This window comes from Salvelinus namaycush, chromosome 15 (assembly GCF_016432855.1).
Source record: "Salvelinus namaycush isolate Seneca chromosome 15, SaNama_1.0, whole genome shotgun sequence".
NCBI classification, from domain to species: Eukaryota; Metazoa; Chordata; class Actinopteri; order Salmoniformes; family Salmonidae; genus Salvelinus; species Salvelinus namaycush.
The window spans coordinates 25,027,933-25,052,025 of record NC_052321.1 but is presented as its reverse complement, the minus strand read 5'-3'; the positions used below and the strand labels follow the sequence as shown (position 1 = coordinate 25,052,025).

The 24,093-nt window shown below is 41.6% G+C and overlaps 1 protein-coding gene and 1 pseudogene across 1 annotated transcript in view; one reads left to right on the top strand and one right to left on the bottom strand.

The window, feature by feature from the left end:
• Nucleotides 1-7,093: 7,093 nt before the first annotated feature.
• On the top strand, nucleotides 7,094-8,066 carry LOC120060015 (annotated as a pseudogene).
• Nucleotides 8,067-21,387: 13,321 nt separating this feature from the next.
• The window catches only part of kcnh5b (potassium voltage-gated channel, subfamily H (eag-related), member 5b), a 93,765-nt gene continuing 91,059 nt past the window's right edge, over nucleotides 21,388-24,093 (bottom strand). Inside the window, exon 11 of the mRNA XM_039009084.1 lies at nucleotides 21,388-22,359. Within this exon, the coding sequence (XP_038865012.1) occupies nucleotides 21,388-22,359 (972 nt within the window). The remainder of the gene's footprint in view (nucleotides 22,360-24,093) is intronic.

Below are 24,093 nucleotides of genomic sequence, written 5' to 3'. Positions count from 1 at the left end.
ACAGACAGACAGGCCTCCCCATATCAGAACCACTCAGCCAGTCTAGCCCAGGCCTCACTGGAACAGATTGGCCATTAGGGTCAAGGACATGACTCCCACTCATAATGACGAAGTCATACTCCTCTGATCCGTTCTGCATTTCATTGTTAGTATTTAACATCCAATATGCTGTGCAGAGACATTGTTATTGGCAAAGAGACCAATTACTTGACTGGGCTTGTGCTGTATATCTCCCTCTGGTTGTAGCTTTCATTCATCAGTTCCATAAGCCATGAAGCATGATTTTACATGTCAGATAATTATTTAATGAGCATTCAGGTCCAAGCGGATTCTATGGTTGACAAAATGGACATGAGGACGTTAACATGAGGGAAATTATACTAAGAAAAAGTTTTACAAATCAACTTCCACCTTGTAAAAACTAACTGGCAGATTAGGCTATCTCTGTGAATTTATTCAATCTGAAATATTTGGTCTCTCTGATAGTTTCAAGGCAAAGTTTAATACAAGTAAAGTCATTGTAAACTTTGCCAGACATCTGACTTTTCACAGCATCTACTTTCTGGGTCTAACTCAAGTCAATCCAACATCAATCATGACTGTCATTTCCCTGACCTAATGTTATGGTATGTGCTCAGGAGAACGAGTGTACACTCTTAGGAAAAAAAGGTGCTATCTAGAAACTAGAAGGGTTCTTCGGCTGTCCCCATAGGAGAACCCTTTGAAGAACCCTTCTTGGTTCCAAGTCTAACCATTTTGGGTTCCATGTAGAACTCTTTCCACAGACTCCACAGAGTTCCAAAAGTGTTCTACCTGGAACGAAAAATGGTTTTACCTGGCTGGGACCAAAAAGGGTTCTCCTATGGGGAAACCCGAAGAACCGTTTTGAAACAATTTTTTTTAAAGAATCAACAACTTAAAAGTAAAATGCAAAGATCTCAAATAAAACAGCAACAAAGCAATTGTAAGTAATGCAAAAACTTAATCGACATTGAAAAATAGTCAATGCTAATTCAAGTAGTTTGATATGTGTTTACAGCTAAAAATAACCTGTAGCATTATTTCCATTCATAAAGAAACTATCAGAGGGTCTTGTCTTGCAAATTGGCTGCATGAATGAAACTTAATGTGTCCCATAAAAATGCCAGTCATACACTGTTGAGAGGACAGTTAAACATAATCAAACAAGTAAGCTTGTTTTTAGCCTATCAGGCAAAAACTGGTCAATCAAATGTTCCACTAATTTAAACAACAAAATGCAACGTGATGAAGTTGAATCAATGTGGAAAACTGATTGGTTTATCAAAAAGTCATCAATATAAGGGAATGTTGTATTTTTTTTCACCCAAATTTTAACCTAAATCCAATGACATGGTGACATTTGTTGTTGGTTTCACGTTGAATTCACGTTAGTTGACAACTCAACCAAATGTCAATCAAACTCGACTTTGAAATGAAGTCCGTGCCCAGTGGGAGGATAGTTTTTTCCATTAGAGTTTAAAATATTCCTCACATAGGTCGAGTTAAGAATAAATGTCGTGCACTTTGACTAGCGAAATGCTAGATAGCGCGACAGACGTGTCGACGTCGTGAATTTGCCACTGCCTAAAATAGAGCACCAGTGGGCACGTGTTCAGTGCCGCTCTAGTGCGCTTCAAACCCAAGTTCTGTACTGTCAAGAGTTTTGAGGCAGACAAGTATGGACCAGAAGAATTTTAATAATGTAGGCTATACTGTCGACGTGCAGCTCGTCCTATAGTTCTGTCAAAATATGGTGAAGTTGCCTAATGAGATACTCATCATAGGCCACAGGCTACACGATTTATGAAGAGAGGGGGGAACGAAACTCAAATATGCTAATTAAATTTGCTATATTGGCTAATATGATCATCTGAACACAAGTCGGGGGTGAATAGAGGGTCAAATATTGTAACAATAGGCCTAAAATCAAACATTCTTCAGAGTAAGTAAAGTAATACTGCGCTTTCCAAACTGAAAGCCACTATCATTCATTCGCCAAAAGGTGTCTACTTACATGTAACAAAGTTGAATAGACGTGTTTCAGTTGTCTGGCAATCAGATACAAGTCCGGCAATAACAATACTCATTGATTGGAATAGGGAAAACAGAGTGCGCTGTACAGTACAAGTTGTGAAGCACCAGCACAGTTACACCCCTCCCACCGCGCGCAAATGTGGAGATGTCTACACAACTCCGAGAGTAAAGCGAGCCTCTACCGATCGAGGAGTGGGTTTCAAACCGAGTCCGGCCGGCTAAATATATCAACCAGTCACGTCGGACATACTCCCCATTTTGTCACACCTGTAGGGGTTGGGGGCTATAGCCTACAAAAGTGTATCCCATTGTGACCAGTGGAACAACAACATGAACACTGGTAGTCACTGCAAGAACAACTTATTCTTCAAATCACATCTCAGAATTCATGTAATATATTGATATAAAACCCATCCACTTCACCAAACGCAGATCTTATGGATAGGTAGGCTTAGAGTGTCCTTTTAGATCTTATGGATAGGTAGGCTTAGAGTGTCCTTTTTAGATCTTATGGATAGGTAGGCTTAGAGTGTCCTTTTAGATCTTATGGATAGGTAGGCTTAGAGTGTCCTTTTAGATCTGGATGAATAGGTAGGCTTAGAGTGTCCTTTTAGATCTTATGGATAGGTAGGCTTAGAGTGTCCTTTTAGATCTGGATGGATAGGTAGGCTTAGAGTGTCCTTTCAGATCTTATGGATAGGTAGGCTTAGAGTGTCCTTTTAGATCTTATGGATAGGTAGACTTAGAGTGTCCTTTTAGATCTTATGGATAGGTAGGCTTAGAGTGTCCTTTTTAGATCTTATGGATAGGTAGGCTTAGAGTGTCCTTTTAGATCTTATGGATAGGTAGGCGTAGAGTGTCCTTTTAGATCTTATGGATAGGTAGACTTAGTGTCCTTTTAGATCTGGATGGATAGGTAGACTTAGAGTGTCCTTTTAGATCTGGATGGATAGGTAGGCTTAGAGTGTCCTTTTAGATCTTATGGATAGGTAGACTTAGAGTGTCCTTTTAGATCTTATGGATAGGTAGGCTTAGAGTGTCCTTTTTAGATCTTATGGATAGGTAGGCTTAGAGTGTCCTTTTAGATCTTATGGATAGGTAGGCTTAGAGTGTCCTTTTAGATCTTATGGATAGGTAGGCTTAGAGTGTCCTTTCAGATCTTATGGATAGGTAGGCTTAGAGTGTCCTTTTAGATCTTATGGATAGGTAGGCTTAGAGTGTCCTTTTAGATCTTATGGATAGGTAGGCTTAGAGTGTCCTTTTAGATCTTATGGATCGGTAGGCTTAGAGTGTCCTTTTTAGATCTTATGGATAGGTAGGCTTAGAGTGTCCTTTTAGATCTTATGGATAGGTAGGCTTAGAGTGTCCTTTTAGATCTTATGGATAGGTAGGCTTAGAGTGTCCTTTCAGATCTTATGGATAGGTAGGCTTAGAGTGTCCTTTTAGATCTTATGGATAGGTAGGCTTAGAGTGTCCTTTTAGATCTGGATGGATAGGTAGACTTAGTGTCCTTTTAGATCTGGATGGATAGGTAGGCTTAGAGTGTCCTTTTAGATCTGGATGGATAGGTAGGCTTAGAGTGTCCTTTTAGATCTGGATGGATAGGTAGGCTTAGAGTGTCCTTTTAGATCTTATGGATAGGTAGGCTTAGAGTGTCCTTTTTAGATCTTATGGATAGGTAGGCTTAGAGTGTCCTTTTAGATCTTATGGATAGGTAGGCTTAGAGTGTCCTTTTAGATCTGGATGGATAGGTAGGCTTAGAGTGTCCTTTCAGATCTTATGGATAGGTAGGCTTAGAGTGTCCTTTTAGATCTTATGGATAGGTAGGCTTAGAGTGTCCTTTCAGATCTTATGGATAGGTAGGCTTAGAGTGTCCTTTTAGATCTTATGGATAGGTAGGCTTAGAGTGTCCTTTTAAATCTTATGGATAGGTAGGCTTAGAGTGTCCTTTTAGATCTTATGGATCGGTAGGCTTAGAGTGTCCTTTTTAGATCTTATGGATAGGTAGGCTTAGAGTGTCCTTTTTAGATCTTATGGATAGGTAGGCTTAGAGTGTCCTTTTAGATCTTATGGATAGGTAGGCTTAGAGTGTCCTTTTAGATCTTATGGATAGGTAGGCTTAGAGTGTCCTTTCAGATCTTATGGATAGGTAGGCTTAGAGTGTCCTTTCAGATCTTATGGATAGGTAGGCTTAGAGTGTCCTTTTAGATCTGGATGGATAGGTAGGCTTAGAGTGTCCTTTCAGATCTTATGGATAGGTAGGCTTAGAGTGTCCTTTTAGATCTTATGGATAGGTAGGCTTAGAGTGTCCTTTTAGATCTTATGGATAGGTAGACTTAGTGTCCTTTTAGATCTGGATGGATAGGTAGACTTAGAGTGTCCTTTTAGATCTGGATGGATAGGTAGGCTTAGAGTGTCCTTTTAGATCTTATGGATAGGTAGACTTAGAGTGTCCTTTTAGACCTTATGGATAGGTAGGCTTAGAGTGTCCTTTTTAGATCTTATGGATAGGTAGGCTTAGAGTGTCCTTTTAGATCTTATGGATAGGTAGGCTTAGAGTGTCCTTTTAGATCTTATGGATAGGTAGGCTTAGAGTGTCCTTTCAGATCTTATGGATAGGTAGGCTTAGAGTGTCCTTTTAGATCTTATGGATAGGTAGGCTTAGAGTGTCCTTTTAGATCTTATGGATAGGTAGGCTTAGAGTGTCCTTTTAGATCTTATGGATCGGTAGGCTTAGAGTGTCCTTTTTAGATCTTATGGATAGGTAGACTTAGAGTGTCCTTTTTAGATCTTATGGATAGGTAGGCTTAGAGTGTCCTTTTAGATCTTATGGATAGGTAGGCTTAGAGTGTCCTTTAGATCTGGATGGATAGGTAGGCTTAGAGTGTCCTTTCAGATCTTATGGATAGGTAGGCTTAGAATGTCCTTTCAGATCTTATGGATAGGTAGGCTTAGAGTGTCCTTTAGATCTGGATGGATAGGTAGGCTTAGAGTGTCCTTTTAGATCTGGATGGATAGGTAGGCTTAGAGTGTCCTTTTAGATCTGGATGGATAGGTAGGCTTAGAGTGTCCTTTTAGATCTTATGGATAGGTAGTCTTAGAGTGTCCTTTTAGATCTGGATGGATAGGTAGGCTTAGAGTGTCTTTTAGATCTGGATGGATAGGTAGGCTTAGAGTGTCTTTTAGATCTGGAAGGATAGGTAAGTGTAACGGATGTGAAATGGCTAGCTAGTTAGCGGGTACGCGCTAGTAGCATTTCAATCAGTTACGTCACTTGCTCTGAAACCTAGAAGTAGGGTTGCACCTTGCTCTGCAAGGGCCGTGGCTTTTGTGGAGCGATGGGTAACAACGCTTCGTGGGTGACTGTTGTTGATGTGTGCAGAGGGTCCCTGGTTCGCGCCCTGGTCGGGGCGAGGGGACGGTTTAAAGTTATACTGTTACATAGGCTTAGAGTGTCCTTTTAGATCTGGATGGATAGGTAGGATTAGAGTGTCCTTTTAGATCTTATGGATAGGTAGACTTAGAGTGTCCTTTTAGATCTTATGGATAGATAGGCTTAGAGTGTCCTTTTAGATCTTATGGATAGGTAGGCTTAGAGTGTCCTTTTAGATCTTATGGATAGGTAGGCTTAGAGTGTCCTTTTAGATCTCTCTTAACACCACTCCTTCTCCTCCAGTGGGTCTATAGCTGACTACAGACTAGAGTGTCAGTGTTACATATCAGTTGCTGTATGCGTGGAACAGAGTGAAAAGTTAAACTGTCTCACCAGTTTAAGATCTGCTGTCTGCTGGGGCCATGTAATGAAATTAGTATTTATTGCAGATTTAATTTAGAAAATAAATAAACATAATATACACCTGGCCTTTTGTACAGTTATTGACAACAGCAAAGGCAGCCAGTCCATTATCATTGTATAGTTTTTGAGAATTGCACATTTTTTTCCACCCCACAAGTCATACAGTATCATTAACTAAACATCCATGGTTGGATGAGGTCCTTTGATTTGTGGGAATAGTCAGTCCTGCCAGCAGGAACAAGAGGACACTACTGTATTATCATCTTAACCAGAGCCAGAGATATACAGGTATTAGAAAACCTGATTTGAGCTTTAAAACATGGCTTGAACTTTAGAACTCTTTAGAAAATGCCAGGTAATATGTGATGTCCAGGAAGGGAGGAGGGGCTTAGATGACTGAGATCAGGTGGAGTCATCCCTGACTCATCCTCCCTCCCTGCTACTCTAATCTAACTATAATTGGGTGGAGGTTGAGGTTCATTTCGTAAAGTACTTGAGTTCTTCTGCTCCAATCCCCATTATCCTGAGGGAGACGGTCATTTCATGATGAGCGAAGTATTTACTCATCCAAATAAACCCTCAGGTCTTCTCGTCTCTCTCCCTGCTCTCATCTCCGTTACTGTGGCTGACACATATCAGACCAGACCGTAAAATACTCCTGTCTCCATGGGCTCCACACACTAAACATCCAAATTAGAGCTACAGTAAGTGCTCTGTGAAAATATAAATTAATATTTACAAAATGTAATTACATTTACAGACTTGTACTGAAATGGATAAGAAAACACAGGTTAGTTAGCAGGTCCAGGGAAAGGATCTCACCTGTAAGAATAGCTCCTGAGGTCCATCAGCTAAATTAGCCTGAGTGTAGATCTACATGTATGATTGTGTTTCCCCCCTCTTCCATTTGGATAGCTATGAACAAAGAAGCAGCCACAGTCCCTAATCAGGCTAATGGCCTGTAGTTTACAGGTGACTGGGCTGATGAGGTAGAAAGGCCTAAGGGGGATCAGACAGGAGCCTGACTCTCTGGCAAGAGCCTGTCAGGTTACTAATTCCTGACTGGCTCCTGATTGACATGACATGCTGGGATAAATAGCTGGAAGTTCCTCCCTGGGATCCATTAGCAGGTGCTGTCAGAGACATCACAGCTACCTGAGTTACTGCAGCTCCTGATTCAGAGGTTCAGTGGTAGTCCTCTTCAGTGGAGATCTACTGCAGTGAGACCAGTTGTGAGCCCAGATGACCCAGAGGAGAGGTGCTCGTGGTGAGTTATAACACTTTAGTTAGATCAGTCACACTTACTCTTTATGGAGTTAGGGTCAGCAATCACAGAGATCTCTGGAATATTTAATTTTTTAAGATTTTGCTTAATATTTTTTTTACATTTTTCATTAAAATACCAACAATAAAGTACAAAAATACTCACCACATTAACTTGCTATACACAAACTATTTGAAGACTTCGATAAAAGATATAGAGATATAGAGAGAGTGTAATGTTAGGCAATAGAGATAACCCTGTGGTGTGGTGTCTGTGCAGGTTGTGTTATGTGCTGCTGTGCTGTACAGTGCTGTAGTCATGGCATTACACCAATCCAGGCTTCATCCGTCAACCTGCCCCGCTTCATTGGCTGTGCTGTCCGGAGTTTACTTTCCAGGCCAGGAAACCAGGCTGTGGCGGGCTGCACATCACCACGGACACCTGCTGGGGGCGCTGTGAGACCTGGGACGTGAGGACGGAGAGCAGGAGAGAGTCCTATGCAGTCAGACTGCAGATAACGGTTACAAATCAGTAGATGTCAGCAAACTCTGTAAACATTTTAATTATGAGTACTAAACTACAGTATGATGATTATTGTAGAACAATGCATCACTGTATCCTGGTTAGAGGCTAAATCGACCAGTGACAAAATAAAGTAAGTAATAAACTAATTTATTATAAACTAATTTATCATAAACTGTACTTCCAATGGAGTAGCGTAATTGTGGAGCTTGTTGAATGAACGAACATGTTAATCGAAATGAACCTTGGATCTGTGTGTGTCTCTTCAGAAGCCTGTCCTGGACCCTCCCTACATAGTCCTACCATCGTGTGTGTACCTGCAACAAGACACACCTGGTGACGGTGCAGCTGCCTAACTGCTCAGCCAACATGGACCCCATGTATACCTACCCTGTAGCCCTGAGGTGTGACTGTGGAGCAGTGGTGTAAAAAGTACCTACTTGTCATACTTGAGTAAAAGTAAAGATACCTTAATAGAAAATGACTCAAGTAAAAGTCACCCAGAAAATTACTTCTTGAGTAAAAGTCTAAAAGTATTTGTTTTTAAATATACTTAAGTATCAAAAGTAAATGTAATTGCTAAAATATACTTAAGTATCAAAAGTAAAAGTATAAATCATTTCAAATTCCTTATATTATGCAAACCCGACCGCACAATTTTCTTGTATTTTAAATTTATGGATAGCCAGGGGCACACTTCAACACTCAGAAATAATTCACAAACGAAGCATGTGTGTTTAGTGATTCCACCAGATCAGAAGCAGTAGGGATGACCAGGGATGTTATCTTGATAAGTGTGTGAATGGACCATTTTCCCGTTCTGCTATGCATTCAAAATGTAACGAGTACTTTTGGGTGTCAGGGAAAATGTATGGAGTAAAAAAGTACATTATTTTCTTTAGCAATGTAGTGAAGTAAAAGTAGTCAAAAATATAAATAGTAAAGTACAGATACCCCCAAAAACGACTTAAGCAGTAGTTTAAAATATTTTTACTTAAGTACTTTACACCACCGCTGTGGAGTGTGTCTGACCAGCACCACTGAGTGTATCACCTATGTCTGACTGCTGCCATCACTAGTACTGGACAGGGAGAGCAGCGCTGGACATTTATTCTATGGAGAGAATGGAAATCGCCTTTCTATTTCTTTTTCAAGTCATTATACAACTTGGAAAAACTTGAAACATGTTAATACATTATGTAATCTGATTCGGAATAGTTTATTTCAATAAGATATAGCTCACTCAGCTCTCTTTACTGAAAAAGCTGACAAAAAGAATAAGACGAGTCAAGAAATTCAAAGCATAGTGGTTGATAATGAACTTGAAATCATTCATAAAGAGGATAGAAACTTGTTTTTCTAAGCATTATGAATATGCATGAGAAGGAGCATTATATAACCGGTGTCACTAAGGTGCTTCAGGGCTGTGTTTGAGCTCTCATCCTTGGAGCATCTTCACTGTGTGGGTGGGGTTTAGGAGGCTGTGGAGCACTCCCTAGACAGTCAAACACACTCACAGCATCACACACACCCTCGCTCACAGTGTCACACACTCACACTCACGAAGAAAGACCCCAAGAAGAGTAGCTGCTGCTTTGGCAACAGCCAATGGGGATCCGAATAAAAAAAAATACAACAAAAATACACACACACACACACCCCCTATGGTGTCAGGGGTGTCAGACTCATTTAGAGTGCCTCTTGGGTTCATCACAAAATCTTCAAGACTCGTAACATAAACACAGACATTATCACCCTCTTCCCCCAGATATTAATATTAATAGTACAGTCTCTCTGTGATTATTGCTTTTGGGCTTTTCATGTTGTGGCACCAGGATCATCCAAAAGGCCACATTAAGGGATCAACAGAGTTCCACCATCTTAGAATGGAAAATATCATTGAGAGGAAATGAAGAGGTCTCTGTTATACATGATCATGGAAAAAACACCAACAGTTCTACCATCTTTAATCCTTGTTTGACTCCACGTCACATCTGTAAATCTGGACAAGGTAAAAAATACATAGTGCCAAAATGTTTGACCCAGTGCACCTAACCTGGAACAGTGAACAGACCTGTGCCTCTGTGTCAGCTGGCCATGTCTCCTGGGTCTCCTAATCAAACACACTGACAATCTACAGCACTGTCAAACACAACATAAATAGGCGAGATTAGAAGACCTGGCTGTGTGTCTCAAGACAGCACAGTTCTGTGGCCCTGTCGAGAGCTGCTGTAACGGCCACTGTCTTTCTAATCGTTTCTGACATTACCGTCGCTTCCTCCTCTGGCTGGGGGAGGGAGGGGGAGAGGGGAGAGGGGAGGAGAGGAGGGTGGAAGGGGGACCTGTAACAGCTCCTGGCAGGAGGACTGAAGGGGGAGGTGTGGGGGGGGTGGGGGCACTGGTACAACACACCACACTGCAATGTCCTAATGGAAAAAGAGGAGGCAGGATCTGAGAGGAAGAAACAGATGATGATTATGACGATGATAAGGATGAAGGTGATGATGTTGATTATGATGGCGAAGATGATGACAACAACTTTGTCATTCAGACCTCAGTTACATCAGTGAACCCCTCTGCTGAGATTCTGTGATAAGATTTTCACTCAGAAGGAAAATTCGAACAAAAACATGAACATTGATAGCCTTCGCAAAAGCCATGCTGAACCCAAATCCACCTCTAACTGACCGCTGTAAAATAATTACCACATACTGTATTTGGTGGTTTTAGTGGATGTTCTATAGTGGTCCTTACTGAGTGGAAAGGGAGCTTGGTCTTTTTCTTTGTCGATCTTAGGTCTGATAATCAATGTCTTTACTTAGAGTACACCAAAGAGAAGGTACACCTAAAATGCTTTAAATTAGTAAATTTAGCCACAATCAATAATATTTCAAGAGAATTCAATGGCATGATGCTCCTACAGTATATTGATGAATGTCAGTTTCAGAGGAAGAAGACCGTCTCAGTTTTTAAGAGCACTTAACCAAGGGTAATGGGTTCAGACTCTGTGACCAAAAACTATTACAGAAAATAGTCATTACATCTTACTTTTTCACACTCCCACAGGAGTCATCAATTGCAGCTTTATTTTTAGTAGCTCTTGAGAAGCTAATTTCTCTTGACTGTTTCTCTTCGGCTTGGTGTCAATACACACAAATGGTGGTAAATTAACCATGATAATTCCTGTCAACCTGCTCAGTTTTAATTGGCGGTTCCGATTAGAACCCTTCATTGCACCCTACCTGTGCCTGAACAAGGACTGTAGCTCCAGCGTTAATGAGCTTACTAGAGTCAACACGATTTATCACAACACAGGAGTTGATTGGACAGATTATTGGAATGCAGACCTCTTGCCAAATCAAGCCTGACAAAGTATCTCAAAACGTTTTCTAAAAAACATAAAAACAAAAAAGGTTTGAGGTACCTCAATGCAATTTATGTTAATTAATTTAAATGGGTTAAATTGGACTGTTTCGGTCTAGAAGATTGCAGCAGATTACACGGATTCCTCTTAGAATCAGAACCCTGTATCCGACCAGTAGTATTCAAATCACACACGCAACACAGAAATAACTAATAACACACAGACAGTATCAGCTTGACAAATCTAATTTCTGGGAGTTCAGATTTGACTACTATATGGTGTCACAGATTGGACTTTGCAGTAAAACCAATGATGTATATAAACCCTGGATTGCTGATGCTATGTATTGGCCATTGAGAGGCTTTGAAACCACTGTTCAGCCATATTAGCACTCCCCAGTCAGAACACTCCTTTATAGGAATTAATGGTATTCTACAGTATTTTAGTAAAATGTTTCAAGGACAAAAGTGCATGTACTGTATTTAAGTAGTTTTTGTTGTTGTAGTAGGGACATTAGTAACATTAGTAATCTCAAAAAAGTATACTTTAAGGAAAATGTTTACTGTATATAACATATACTGTATATAACATATACTGTATACTGTATATTTTGTTTTTTATGTTTAGCTCACATAATATAATTTAAAAGTATGCAATAATAAGGTGTCTGTAGTATAATAAATGTGGCATACATTTCTATTCCAAAATATTGTTTTTTGTTTTTTACAAAGGTGGGGTAGTGCCATGATGGAGACACATTGGCTTCAACACAGCACCCTCTAAGCCTCATCTAGTGTATACATAAATCAGTGGGTAAATATTTGTCTGCTTAGCCATCTCATCTAGTGTATACATAAATCAGTGGGTAAATATTTGTCTGCTTAGCCATCTCATCTAGTGTATACATAAATCAGTGGGTAAATATTTGTCTGCTTAGCCATCTCTTCTAGTGTATACATAAATCAGTGGGTAAATCGTTGTCTGCTTAGCCATCTCATCTAGTGTATACATAAATCAGTGGGTAAATCATTGTCTGCTTAGCCATCTGAAAGTATAAAGAGGGAATACATTGAACGAGTGATTCTGACATTCTGTAGATTTCCCAGTAATAATACATTTCCTTCCCTGTAGAGAAGCACATTTTAAAGTTGACAAATAGAATAGAAAGCCCCAGACAGTAGTTTATTTAGCTGACGCTACAGTTAAGGTGCAACTGTAAAACAATACATGAGCCATAGTGGGAATCATCAGTGCCACTTATTAATGCCATTGCTTTAACAAATGATAGACAACAGTAACATTCCAGTAGAAATGAATTGGAAATTATAGTCCAGGTGTGACCAGATGCTTCCCAGTCATATCAGTCCTGTCCCCATATGGAGAGGTATCCAGTCACCACAAACAGAGAGAGAGAGAGACGCTAGATATTAGCATGCTCAAGACACAATCAGTGAGTTTCGCTAGAAGTTCTTCAGAGAGAGGAGAGAGAAAGAAGAGAGAGGGGGACAGAGAGAGAGAGAAGGAGAAAGGGATAGGGATTGAGAGAAAGCGAGCGACCGGTGTGAGAAGGAGAGATAGAAGAGAGGAGAGAGCAGTGTCAGCTGAGAGAGGGGTGGCGGGTGCAGCTATACATTCAGGCGTCTGAGACTGAGACGTGATGTGTTCTCTCCCTGTGATGAAGGGAAGACTGGCCGGGCTCTTTTTTTTCAGTCACAAGTCAAATCAAGACTAAAGGAAGAACCAGGAGAAACTCTCTCCTTCCCACTGCTCCTCCTCCCTGTGTCTCTTCATGAAAATCAAGTCAGTTTAAGTCATTTGAGAGAAACTTTCAAATGACATGTGATGTATACAAGAGTGTTACAGTATGAATGACTTATATGCACAAATCCCTCGACTGAATGCAACCACTGCATCCTAATGTATCTCTGTACTATTACATAGTACTAGGACTAGCAGACAGGCATTCATCAGTGGACTTAGAGCAAGAACCATACACATGCATACTTTATATAAGACTCTGCTGTGAGCTTACGAGTGCCATTGAGAAAAAATCTGTTCTCAACCCCAGAAAATCACAGCTTGCGATATTCAATGCGTCTTCATAACCATGAACGTGGTGGTAAAATGGACAAAAGACATCCCCATTGGTACTAAACACCCCAGGTAGGTATCTCTGTTGGAATAGCTGTGCCACAGAGGGAGCATGTTGCAGCAGGCTAGGCTAGCTGAGAAGAGGTGAGTTTTAAACAGAAGCCAGCCCAGTGCTGCAGTGCAGTTGAGTTGGGGAGAGGCTGAGAGGCAGGCAGGCACCCACCACAGGAGAACTAAAGCCTCCCATGCTCTGTCTGCTTGATGTTCTGGCAGCCAGGGCAACTGATCTGCCTCTGTGGAGAAACCATCTTGGGAAATCAGACCCAGATCAAGAGATCAAGTGTTGCATATGTGTATACAGCAGTTACAGTACCCTGGGTCATAAAACTGCTCCTCAGGCTGCAGATTTACAAATGCATTTTCATAAATGTATTTCATATTTTTATTGAGATGAGCCTTTAGTGGTGACGGTGCTCTCAACAAACTCATCTTCAATAATAGAACTTGGTTCAGGCTTTGTGACACACCGTGTCACTGTGTGGAGGCTGTCTCGTGTCATGTGTAGGGACCGTGGAACTGTGTGTCACTGGATGGGAGTGGACTTTCGTGTGCATTAAACTTTATGTGCCAGAAGCCATGCTGTCAGTCTGTCTCAGACGTCCCTACTTTATTTACCACATTGCAGTCAGTCTGCACATCTAGTTCATGCAGCAGGGTGAACTTAAAAAGCCTTATTTATACATCATGGCAACATACGGTCGGTACATAACATGTACCTAAATGATGCATAGACACGAGAAGTAACTGTTATGCTATTAATGCTAAAATACTTCTGAAAAAAATCTCTCTCTCTCTACAGGAAATCAGACAGTGATAGGGGATATACTGTACAGTGCTGCTTGAAAGTATGCGAACCCTATAAGGCTAGTCATTATTTTGTTATAAAATATAAAAAATGTGTAATAGACATTCCAAGTAAATGACAGAAACAAAAAAATATTATATATTTTCATTGTTTTTTTTAACAAAAGTGGTTTATTTAACAGAAACTCAGATTTTATGTGTGCAAAAATGTGTGAACCCCTTCAGTCAATAGCTTGTGGAACCTCCATTAGCAGCGATAACTTGGAATAAACGTCTCCTATAGCCAGTAATCAGACTCTGATTACACTACTCAGCCAATTGTAGTGAGGTTTGAGGGGTGTCTGGCATGAACTGCCCGCTTCAGGTCCTGCCACAGCATCTCGATTGGATTTAGGTCAGGATTTTGACTTGGCCAATCCAAAACACAAATCTTCTTTCTCCTGAGCCATTCTTTGGTAGATTTGCTTGAATGCTTTGGGTCGTTGTCTTGTTGTAAGACCCATTTTCAGCCCAGCTTTAGCTCCTTGACTGATGACCTGACGTTCAAGAATCTCCTGGTATACCTCAGAATTCATGGTTCCCTTAATGATGTGGAGTCGTCCAGGTCCAGAGGAAAAGCAGCCCCAGATCTTGACATTCCCACCACCATGCTTGACTGTTGGGTTAAGGTTATTTTGGTGGTAGGTAGTGTTGGGTTTTCGCCAAACATAGCGGTGTGACCAAAAAGGTACATTTTGGACTCATCGGTCTAGAGAATGGACTTCCAGAAACCTTCAAGTTTGTCCAGGTGGTCTCTGGCAAAGTTAAGACGGGCAGTTTGGTTCTTTTTTGATAGCAGAGGCTTCTTTCGATTCAGTGTTGGTCTTATTGTTGAACCATACACAGTTACCTGAGCAAGGGAGGTCTGCAAATCTCTAGATGTTATGGTTAGGTTGGCTTTTACCTGATTTATTATTGTTCTTGTGGCTCTTGAGGATATTTTGGAAGGGCTTCCACTTCTAGGCTGAGTTGCTGTCATGTTAAATGCTCTCCATTTGTAAATGATTTGCCTCACAGTGGCCTGATGGAGCTCAAATCTTTTTGAGATAATTGTATAGCCTTTCCCAGACTGATGTGCTCTCACTACCCTCATCCCGATGTCCTCTGAGAGCTCCTTTCCTCTCGGCATGGTGTGCTTTGCATTCACCTGAATGGGTAACACCAAACTGACCAGGTGTCTTATGTCTATTTATCAGAGTCCCGCCCAAACTCTTTCCAAATGATCTTTCCTTTGATTGGTTAATTTGGTACCCAATTATTTACCCACTTGATTCTACTTACCTACTTGATTTAACCAATGCAACTTGGGGTTCACTTATTTTTGCACCTGCTCTAATCCCTTTTTAATTTTGTTTTTCTACTACACGCATGATTCCCTCTACACCAACATATGGTATTGGTAAATATAAACCTGTTATGTCAGATCAAAAGGCTGGTTCTGATTAAATTAAGATTTCATGGTAAAAACTTTAAAAATCTGTCATTGCACAAAGGGTTCGCATACTTTTAAGCAGGATTGTATATGTCAATCGTCAAAAATATAAATCAATGTACAGTATGTAGCAACAACTTACTGGAACAGACCAAGGCTTGAAAGAGAAAAATCATGACGGTGCTCAATAATTGACACTCAATCATTAATATCAGTTTATCACTTGCATTGGCACTCATATCATCCAGAACGACCAGATAAGTTTAGCCTATAGCTACTGGACTTTCTTTCTGTGGGAAAAGCATTAACCTTATTGATTTCCCCATTCGCCAAGTATCAATGCAGTGTTTCAGAAACCATTGGTAAGTCATGGTTAATAGTGCTACCTCTATACATACCCTGAATGTCAACATTGGAAATTGTCAATAATTAAAAAATATTTATATATAGAGTAGATCAATAAAATCTTGGTTCTCTTTCAATACATTTGCATGCAGTCAACTGCATAATATACAGGCAAGAAGTAAATAAAGTCAGGGGCGCAACTTTCACTGGTGACACGACCCCCACATTCTGAAATGGCATTTTTGTCCCCCCCCCCTCAGTTTTACCATTGCACTGTGATACTAAAAGCGGCATCGGTGTGCTTTAGGACCATGCGGACGCCTCAGAGCGGTCGGGTAGGCTGTTTGGCGGGTTCAGCCGGCTGGATTTAGGCGCATGCGGACAACAAAGACCATGCGGACGGGAAAGCTTCTGAAAGGCACGGTGCTGCTGTCTGCAGCTGCTGTCTCTGTGTGTGTTGCAATTTTTCTCCAAGTCATAAAAGCAAGCAGAGGAGAAACTGGCTACTCTTTATTTGACTGATGTAGCTGGCAAGGTAACTGCTGTTTGACTTATATTACCAGTGCTGAGCTAGTAGTGTAACTGACCTGTAACGTTAGCTACAGTAATATTTAATCCCCTCTCGACTTAAGTTCTGTCTGAAGAGAATGAACCAGCTAGCTAGTAGCTACCACAGCCAGTTAAGCTCTAGTCTCTAGCTATGTGTCAGGTTACTATATCTAACAGCAGTTATGTGTATGAATTGTTTTGTAGCCTTTTTGTCCCGTTTCAACAGAAGTAAATTAACTTTGCTAGTTTTCTTCTAACGTTGGCTAACGTTAGCTGGATAGCTCACTAACTTTAGCTATTACTTATGCCTCAATCACACTAGACCTAAATCAAATGATGAAACCAGCGGCCAAACAACTGAAAACTGATATTCTGATGTTTTTGACAGTGCGATGTGAGTTCTTATTAGACTCAGTATAGCAATGTAACATTATTGATCTGTCAGTTTTCCTAGCTAATTCCCTACTTTTCACACTGACATGGTATAAACAGAACTACAGGCTACACTGTCATGGTGCACAGTCAGTACACAATACTATGCTCATCATGTTTTAGCAGGATCAGACAGCCAGGGAAGACCAGTCTACGGCGCTCAGGTGAATTTTGCAGTATATTATAACAATCAGTGAATGGATGCAAAGTTCCATCTTGATTTGATGGGTAAACTACAGTCTGAGATCTGGGAATAATGGTCATTTAAATTATTGAGCCATTGATTCTATTCTTGGATAATATCATGTATAAATGTACACAAAGGTAATTATTTGTCATGCCTCATCTTAGCAGGATCAGATGATGACAGGGGTCTCAGCTGTGTCAGGCAACTAGGGAAGTCCAGTTTGTGATGGCGCTCATGTGAACTTTTGCAGATACAACACTTTATTCTCTCTGTGCAGCAAACACTGGACAATCCAGAACCTTCAAAGATTTAAACTATTTTAAGGCAGTCTGACAAACTTCAAGTTTATTTCCAAACTGTATCAAAGTTTGATAGAGGCTTTTCCTGATGACACAAAACAAAAATGTGAGGGAGACCTGGGAAACACTATTGATGATGATGAATGGATACAGATGTGTTTGAATGCCCAGTCATGTTCATATCATCTCAGACATAAATAACTGCAGTTTAAGACCATTCATAGAACATACGATATGCCAGTGAAACTGAATATCAAGCACTCAGAAATGTAATTCCTCTGCTGGATGTGTAAAACTGTCACGCCCTGGCCTTAGTATTCTTTGTTTTCTTAATTATTTTAGTTAGGTCAGGGTGTGACATGGGGAATGTATGTGTTTTTTGTAGTATCTAGGGTGGTTGTAAGGTTTAGGGGGTTTATTAGAGTAGTTGGGTTTATGTTTAGTATAGTAGTCTAGCTGTGTCTATGGTTGAGTGTAGGTTTCTAGGAAAGTCTATGGTTGCCTGAATTGGGTCTCAATTAGAGACAGCTGGTTATTGTTGTCTCTGATTGGGAGCCATATTTAAGGCAACCATAGGCTTTAGCTGTTTGTGGGGAATTGTCTATGTCAGTGTGTAATGGTCAGTGTCAGCACCATTTTGTATTTATAGCTTCACGGTCGTCTGTTTGTTGTTTTGTTTTGTTTGTTCCTTCTTTAAATAATAAAGAAGATGTACTTTCCACGCGCTGCGCCTTGGTCCTCTCTCAGTCCCGTTGACGATCGTGACAAAAACACAAAAGGGAACATATTTGTTATGTTATGATCTTGTGAAGGCTGGCTGAATTCTGTCAGAGAATGTTATTTTATCTCAGCATGTCTACAGATTCACCCGTCTCCCTGTTTTTGTTTGCTTGGAAATGTTGATACTGGAGAATGTTATCAGAAGAAACTGGGAAACTCAGCATTTATAGCAGCGAAGAAATGCATTGCCATTAATTGGAAGGTTGGTTATCCTCCCACAATGTCACAATGGATGACAGAAATGTCAAGTTATGTATCAATATATTTGATTTCTTACAAGATTAAGTGTATACTGTGCAACTTTCATAAAGTCTGGGTGTCTTATATGAAATACTGTATGACAAAGGGGGTCTGTATTGAAAACATTAGATTTTTTTTAGTCCAGCAGTAGCAAATAGATTATGGCACACAAGACACGTGTCTGATTTGCGTCTGTCTCAGTGGACTAATCCATTGAGGAGGCCGCAGGGATTATACGGTCCAACAATATGGGGATTGTGGCTCTGATGCACAAGGCACGTCTTTCTCCAGAATGCATTCTCTCCTGCCCTTTCGTGGGTATTCAATGTTTCATAACTTTGTGTGCATTGTTTGCTGTGTCTCTCAATTCCCCATTATACATTTGAAGTCGGAAGTTTACATACACTTAGGTTGGAGTCATTAAAACTCGTTTTTCAACCACTCCACAAATTTCTTGTTAACAAACTATAGTTTTGGCTAGTCGGTTAGGACATCTACTTTGTGCATGACACAAGTAATTGTTCCAACAATTGTTTACAGACAGATTATTTCACTTATAATTCACTGTATCACAATTCCAGTGGGTCAGAAGTTTACATACACTAAATTGACTGTGCCTTTAAACAGCTTTGAAAATTCCAGATAATGATGTCATGGCTTTAGAAGCTTCGGATAGGCTAATTTGACATCAATTGGAGGTGTACCTGTGGATGTATTTCAAGGCCTACATTCAAACTCAGTGCCTCCTTGCTTGACATCATGGGAAAATCTAAAGAAATCAGCCAAGACCTCAGGAAAAAAAATTGTAGACCTCCACAAGTCTGGTTCATCCTTGGGAGCAATTTCCAAACGCCTGATGGTACCACGTTCATCTGTACAAACAATAGTACGCAAGTATGAACACCATGGGACCATGCAGCCGTCATACCGCTCAGGAAGGAGACGGGTTCTGTCTCCTAGAGATGAACGTACTTTGGAGAGAAGGTGCAAATCAATCCCAGAACAACAGCAAAGGACCTTGTGAAGATGCTGGAGGAAACGGGTACAAAAGTATCTATATCCACAGTAAAACAAGTCCTATATCGACATGACCTGAAAGGCCGCTCAGCAAGGAAGAAGCCACTGCTCCAAAACCGCCATAAAAAAGCTAGACCACGGTTTGCAACGTACTTTGTGTCCTCTGGTCTGATGAAACAAAAATAGAACTGTTTGGCCATAATGACCATCATTATGTTTGGAGGAAAAAGGGGGAGGCTTGCAAGCCGAAGAACACCATCCCAACTGTAAAGCACGAGGGTGGCTGTTGTTGTGGGGGTGCTTTGCTGCAGGAGGGACTGGTGCACTTCACAAAATAGATGGCATCATGAGGCAGGAAAATTATGTGGATATATTGAAGCAACATCTCAAGACATCAGTCAGGAAGTTAAAGCTTGGTCGCAAATGGGTCTTCCAAATGGACAATGACCCCAAGCGTACTTCCAAAGTTGTGGCAAAATGGCTTAAGGACAACGAAGTCAAGGTGTTGGAGTGGCCATCACAAAGCTCTGACCTCAATCCTATAGAAAATTTGTGGGCAGAACTGAAAAAGCATGTGCAAGCAAGGAGGCATACAAACCTGACTCAGTTACACCAGCTCTGTCAGGAGGAATGGACCAAAATTCAGCCAACTTATTGTGGAAACTTGTGGAAGGCTACCCGAAACGTTTGCCCCAAGTTAAACAATTTAAAGGCAATGCTACCAAATACTAATTGAGTGTATGTAAACTTCTGACCCACCTGGCCTGCGAGCAAATGTAGGCCTATAAATGCGCACACTTGGGGATGTCTGATAGTATTTCTGATTGTCTTAATTCACCACCACTAATGGGCTGTGGAGATTCTCAAAGTCATTTTTCTTCACCACAAACAAACAGCAAGTAAACAAAGTCTGTTTTTAGAATCAACTGATAATGACAATAGTTCCTCTAAGTATTTGAACAATATTTCCAGCTCTCTCCCTTTCTCAGCATGAAAAGGAAAAATGTAATGCTCTGGTCCAGTGGAAACATCAAAAAATTACTTCTTATCCCTTGCACAAATAGCGTACAGCTGTGTCTGTCCCGAGCTCACTGGCACTGGAAAATCTGAGGGCCCAGAATATTTTACACAATGTTTCAAGTTTGCTAGTGCGAGTTTCAGGCGACCCAGTTGATAGACAGGCCATGCGTAGCCAATGTGATTTATAGGATATTTATTTTTAATCAGGATAATTTCTACCTGCAGGCTGCAATGTTTTTATGTGTTGGCTTTAAATAGGCTATTTTTACATAGTTGGCAATGGCAATAAAAGTTACTTTTAGATATGTATCATTTTTATTTAGATTTAGATAGACTGTAGATTAACCACAAACAAAGATTTTGAGATACAAAGCCTATTATAAATTAAATGAAACTGTTCCACGAAAATGTGCATATAAAAATCATAACAGTCACGCAGATTGGTAGAAATGGTATCATAAACTTGCACTTCAAATGGAAAAGGTTGCCGACCGCTGGTGTAGCCTATTACCAGCAACTTCAGGACTATAAAAGCAGAATCTGCGAAGGCCAGCAGCAACGAGAAGAGGGTCGGAAAAATTATTTTTTCTTCTGGTTAGGCTATCTTGATCTCTGGCTCCCTGTTGAGTCATTTGCGTGTCGTAATTCTTTAATCAAACAGCTCAAAGTATCAGACAATTTCAGTACTTATAGCCTAGTTGATTTTATTAGAACACATAGGGTGAGTCTATATGCGTAAAAATACATGTTTAAACATTTCAACCAAATTGATTGGTCGAAATAAAAGACTACTCTTGATCGACCAATATTTGTTTGTTATCGGGAACAGCCCTAGTAGAAATGCAGGAAATGAGCTTTAGATGCCCCCCAAAATTCAGAGGTACTCCCAGACCCACTGCCAGGTTATGTCCCCCCCACTTCTAAAACCAAAGTTGCGCCCCTGAATAGACTGTTAGTTTCTTTGGCAAGCCAGAATCCAGCTGGACATGCATAGATAAATATTTACAATCAAGAAAGGTCTCATGATGGACATGATTTAAAAGTTTGTGTGCAATTGTTAAGGTACGTCGAACAGTGGTGTTATGTCCTCTTCAGATGTGCCCGTCATCGTTCACTAAGTCAGGAGAAACGGGTCTGGAGACAGTGAAGATGTCCTGACGTTTGGTTTTGGTTTTGGGGGTGGCGGCCAGAGGTAGAGACGGCCTCCTCTTCTCTGTAGAGGTCAGCAGTTTGAAGATCTGAGCCACCTGTTTCTCCAGGGCCCCCAGCCGGCCCCCCAGAATCTGGAGGTCCCCCCGGAGCTCCAGCCGGGTCTCCTGCAGCGCAGCCTGCAGGGCCTGCTCTGGGATGGGGCCGAACGGGTGTGGCAGGGGGGCCTCCCCGGCCCTGTCTATACGCAGCTCACTCTTAGTGATGCCACTGTCGCAGGAGTCTGTCTTATGGAGGCGGTTGTCCTCTCCCTCTCCTCCTCTGAGCCCCGCCTCCTGACCCCTGCCCTTCTGAGATAGCATCTCCACAGAAACGGCTTTAGCTACATTGTTCAGTCCCTCCTTCCTGACCACGGGAGGTGGGGCAGCCACGTTTTTGAGGCGCCCCCAGCCCCTGGCAGCAGGAGGCTTTACCAGAGCAGGGCTGCTGCTCAACTTGAGCCGGACTGGAGGCGGCTCCCCCATGGCAGGACTAGAATGCATGGGCGTGACCTGGGACACGGTGAGCACACTGCTGCTGCAGCCCGTAGGGGGAGCCCCGTTCTGGAGCCCCTGCAGGGAGGAGTTGGGCCCGGGCCGCTGGATGTTGAGGGGCAGGGAGTGCTGCAGGCTGGAGTGGGACAGCTGCAGGCTGTGGGGGATGGGGTGAAGGTGGTGCTCCACTTGGAGCTGGTTCTTCTCCAGGTCCAGCTGGGAGGACGCCCCCTGATTCCTCTGCAGCTCCTTCTGCTGCTTGAACTTCTGGAAGAGCTTCCTGACCGGATGGTCCTGGGGGATGGTCAGCTGAACCTCGTTCTTCTGACGCTGGCGCTCCTCCTCCTCCTTCTTCACGTCACTGATCTTACGAAAAATTACCTGCAGAGTACAAAAAACGGAAGAGTAATTTCACATTTTTATACATTATTTATGAATGAAAAGTAATACATTATTCTGTATACAGTGCATTTGGAAAGTTTTCAGACCCCTTGACTTTTTCCACATTTTCTTACAGCCTTATTCTAAAATTAATTAAATAGATTGTTTTCCTCATCAATCTACACACAATACCCCATGATGACAAAGCGAAACAGGTTATTTGAAATTTGATTGGAGTCCACCTGTGGTAAACTCAATTGATTGGACATGATTTGGAAAGGCACACACCTGTCGAGACAGAATTGTGTCAAGGCACAGATCTGGGGAAGGGTAAGAAAACAATTCTGCAGCATTGAAGGTCCCCAAGAACAGAGTGGCCATCATTCTTAAATGGAAGAAGTTTGGAACCACCAAGACTCTTCCTAGAGCTGGCCGCCCGGCCAAACTAGTCAGGATCGAGGGAAAGATGAACGGAGCAAAGTACAGAGAGATTATTGATGAAGTCCTGAGTGCTCTGGAGCAGGTTCTCAGACTAGGGCGAAGGTTCACCTTCCAACAGGACAATGACCCTAAGCACACATCCAAGACAACGCAGGAGTGGCTTCGGGACAAGTCTCTGAATGTCCTTGAATGGCCCAGCCAGAGCCTCGACTTGAAACTGATCGAACATCTCTTGAGAGACCTGAAAATAGCTGTGCAGCGATGCTCCCCATCAAACCTGACAGAGCTTGAGAGGATCTGCAGAGAAGAACGGAAAAACTCCCCAAATACAGATGTGTCAAGCTTGTAGCGTCATACCCCTGAGTGGGCTCCCGAGTGGCGCAGCGGTCTAAGGCACTGTATCTCAGTGCTAGAGGCATCACTACAGACCCTGGTTCAATTCCAGGCTGTATTACAACTAGCCGTGATTGGGAGTCCCATAGGGCAGTGCACAATTGGCCCAGCGTCGTCCGGGTTAGGGTTTGGCCGGTGTAGGCCATCATTGTAAATAAGAATTTGTTCTTAACTGACTTGCCTAGTTAAATAAAGGTTAAATACCCAAGACTCAAGGCTTAAATCGCTGCCAAAGGTGCTTCAACAAAGTACTGAGTAAAGGGTCTGAATACTTATGTAAATTTGATATTTCAGTAGTTTTTTTATACATTTGTGAAAATGTCTAAACCTGTTTTTGCTTTGTTATTATTGGGTAATGTGTGTAGATTGATGAGGGGAAAAAACTATTTTAAACTATCAATTTTAGAACATGGCTGTAACGTAAGAAAATATGGAAAAGAGTCTGAATACTTTCCGAATGCACGGTATATGACTCTGAAAACAACAAAGGAACCAGAGGGATTTATATGCAAACTGATAAAGAGCACCTGTCTGTCTGCCTATCTGGCTATCCATTCATCACGTGTCCCATTGACAGCGCAGTGCAGTCAAGTCTGGCTTTAGAAGGGATCTCTATGAAAATATCCATCTGCACTCCTGACTGTGCCTCACTCTATTATTCAACCTGCTTTGCCTGGCACTAATTAAATTGGGAATGACAGGGACCTCAGCCAGCCAGTAGACTGAAGTATTATTCTTGGTTAAAATAATAATGGTCCCTCTGCAGCTGACAGTCCAGGCATGTGGCTCTTCAGCATGGCCAGAATATATTATTATATTATTCCCTCACATTCTTTCTCTCAGCCTTGTCAGGATAAGTCCCCTCCTCGCTGTACCCGGCACCTCTGTTGGAAGTGGCTG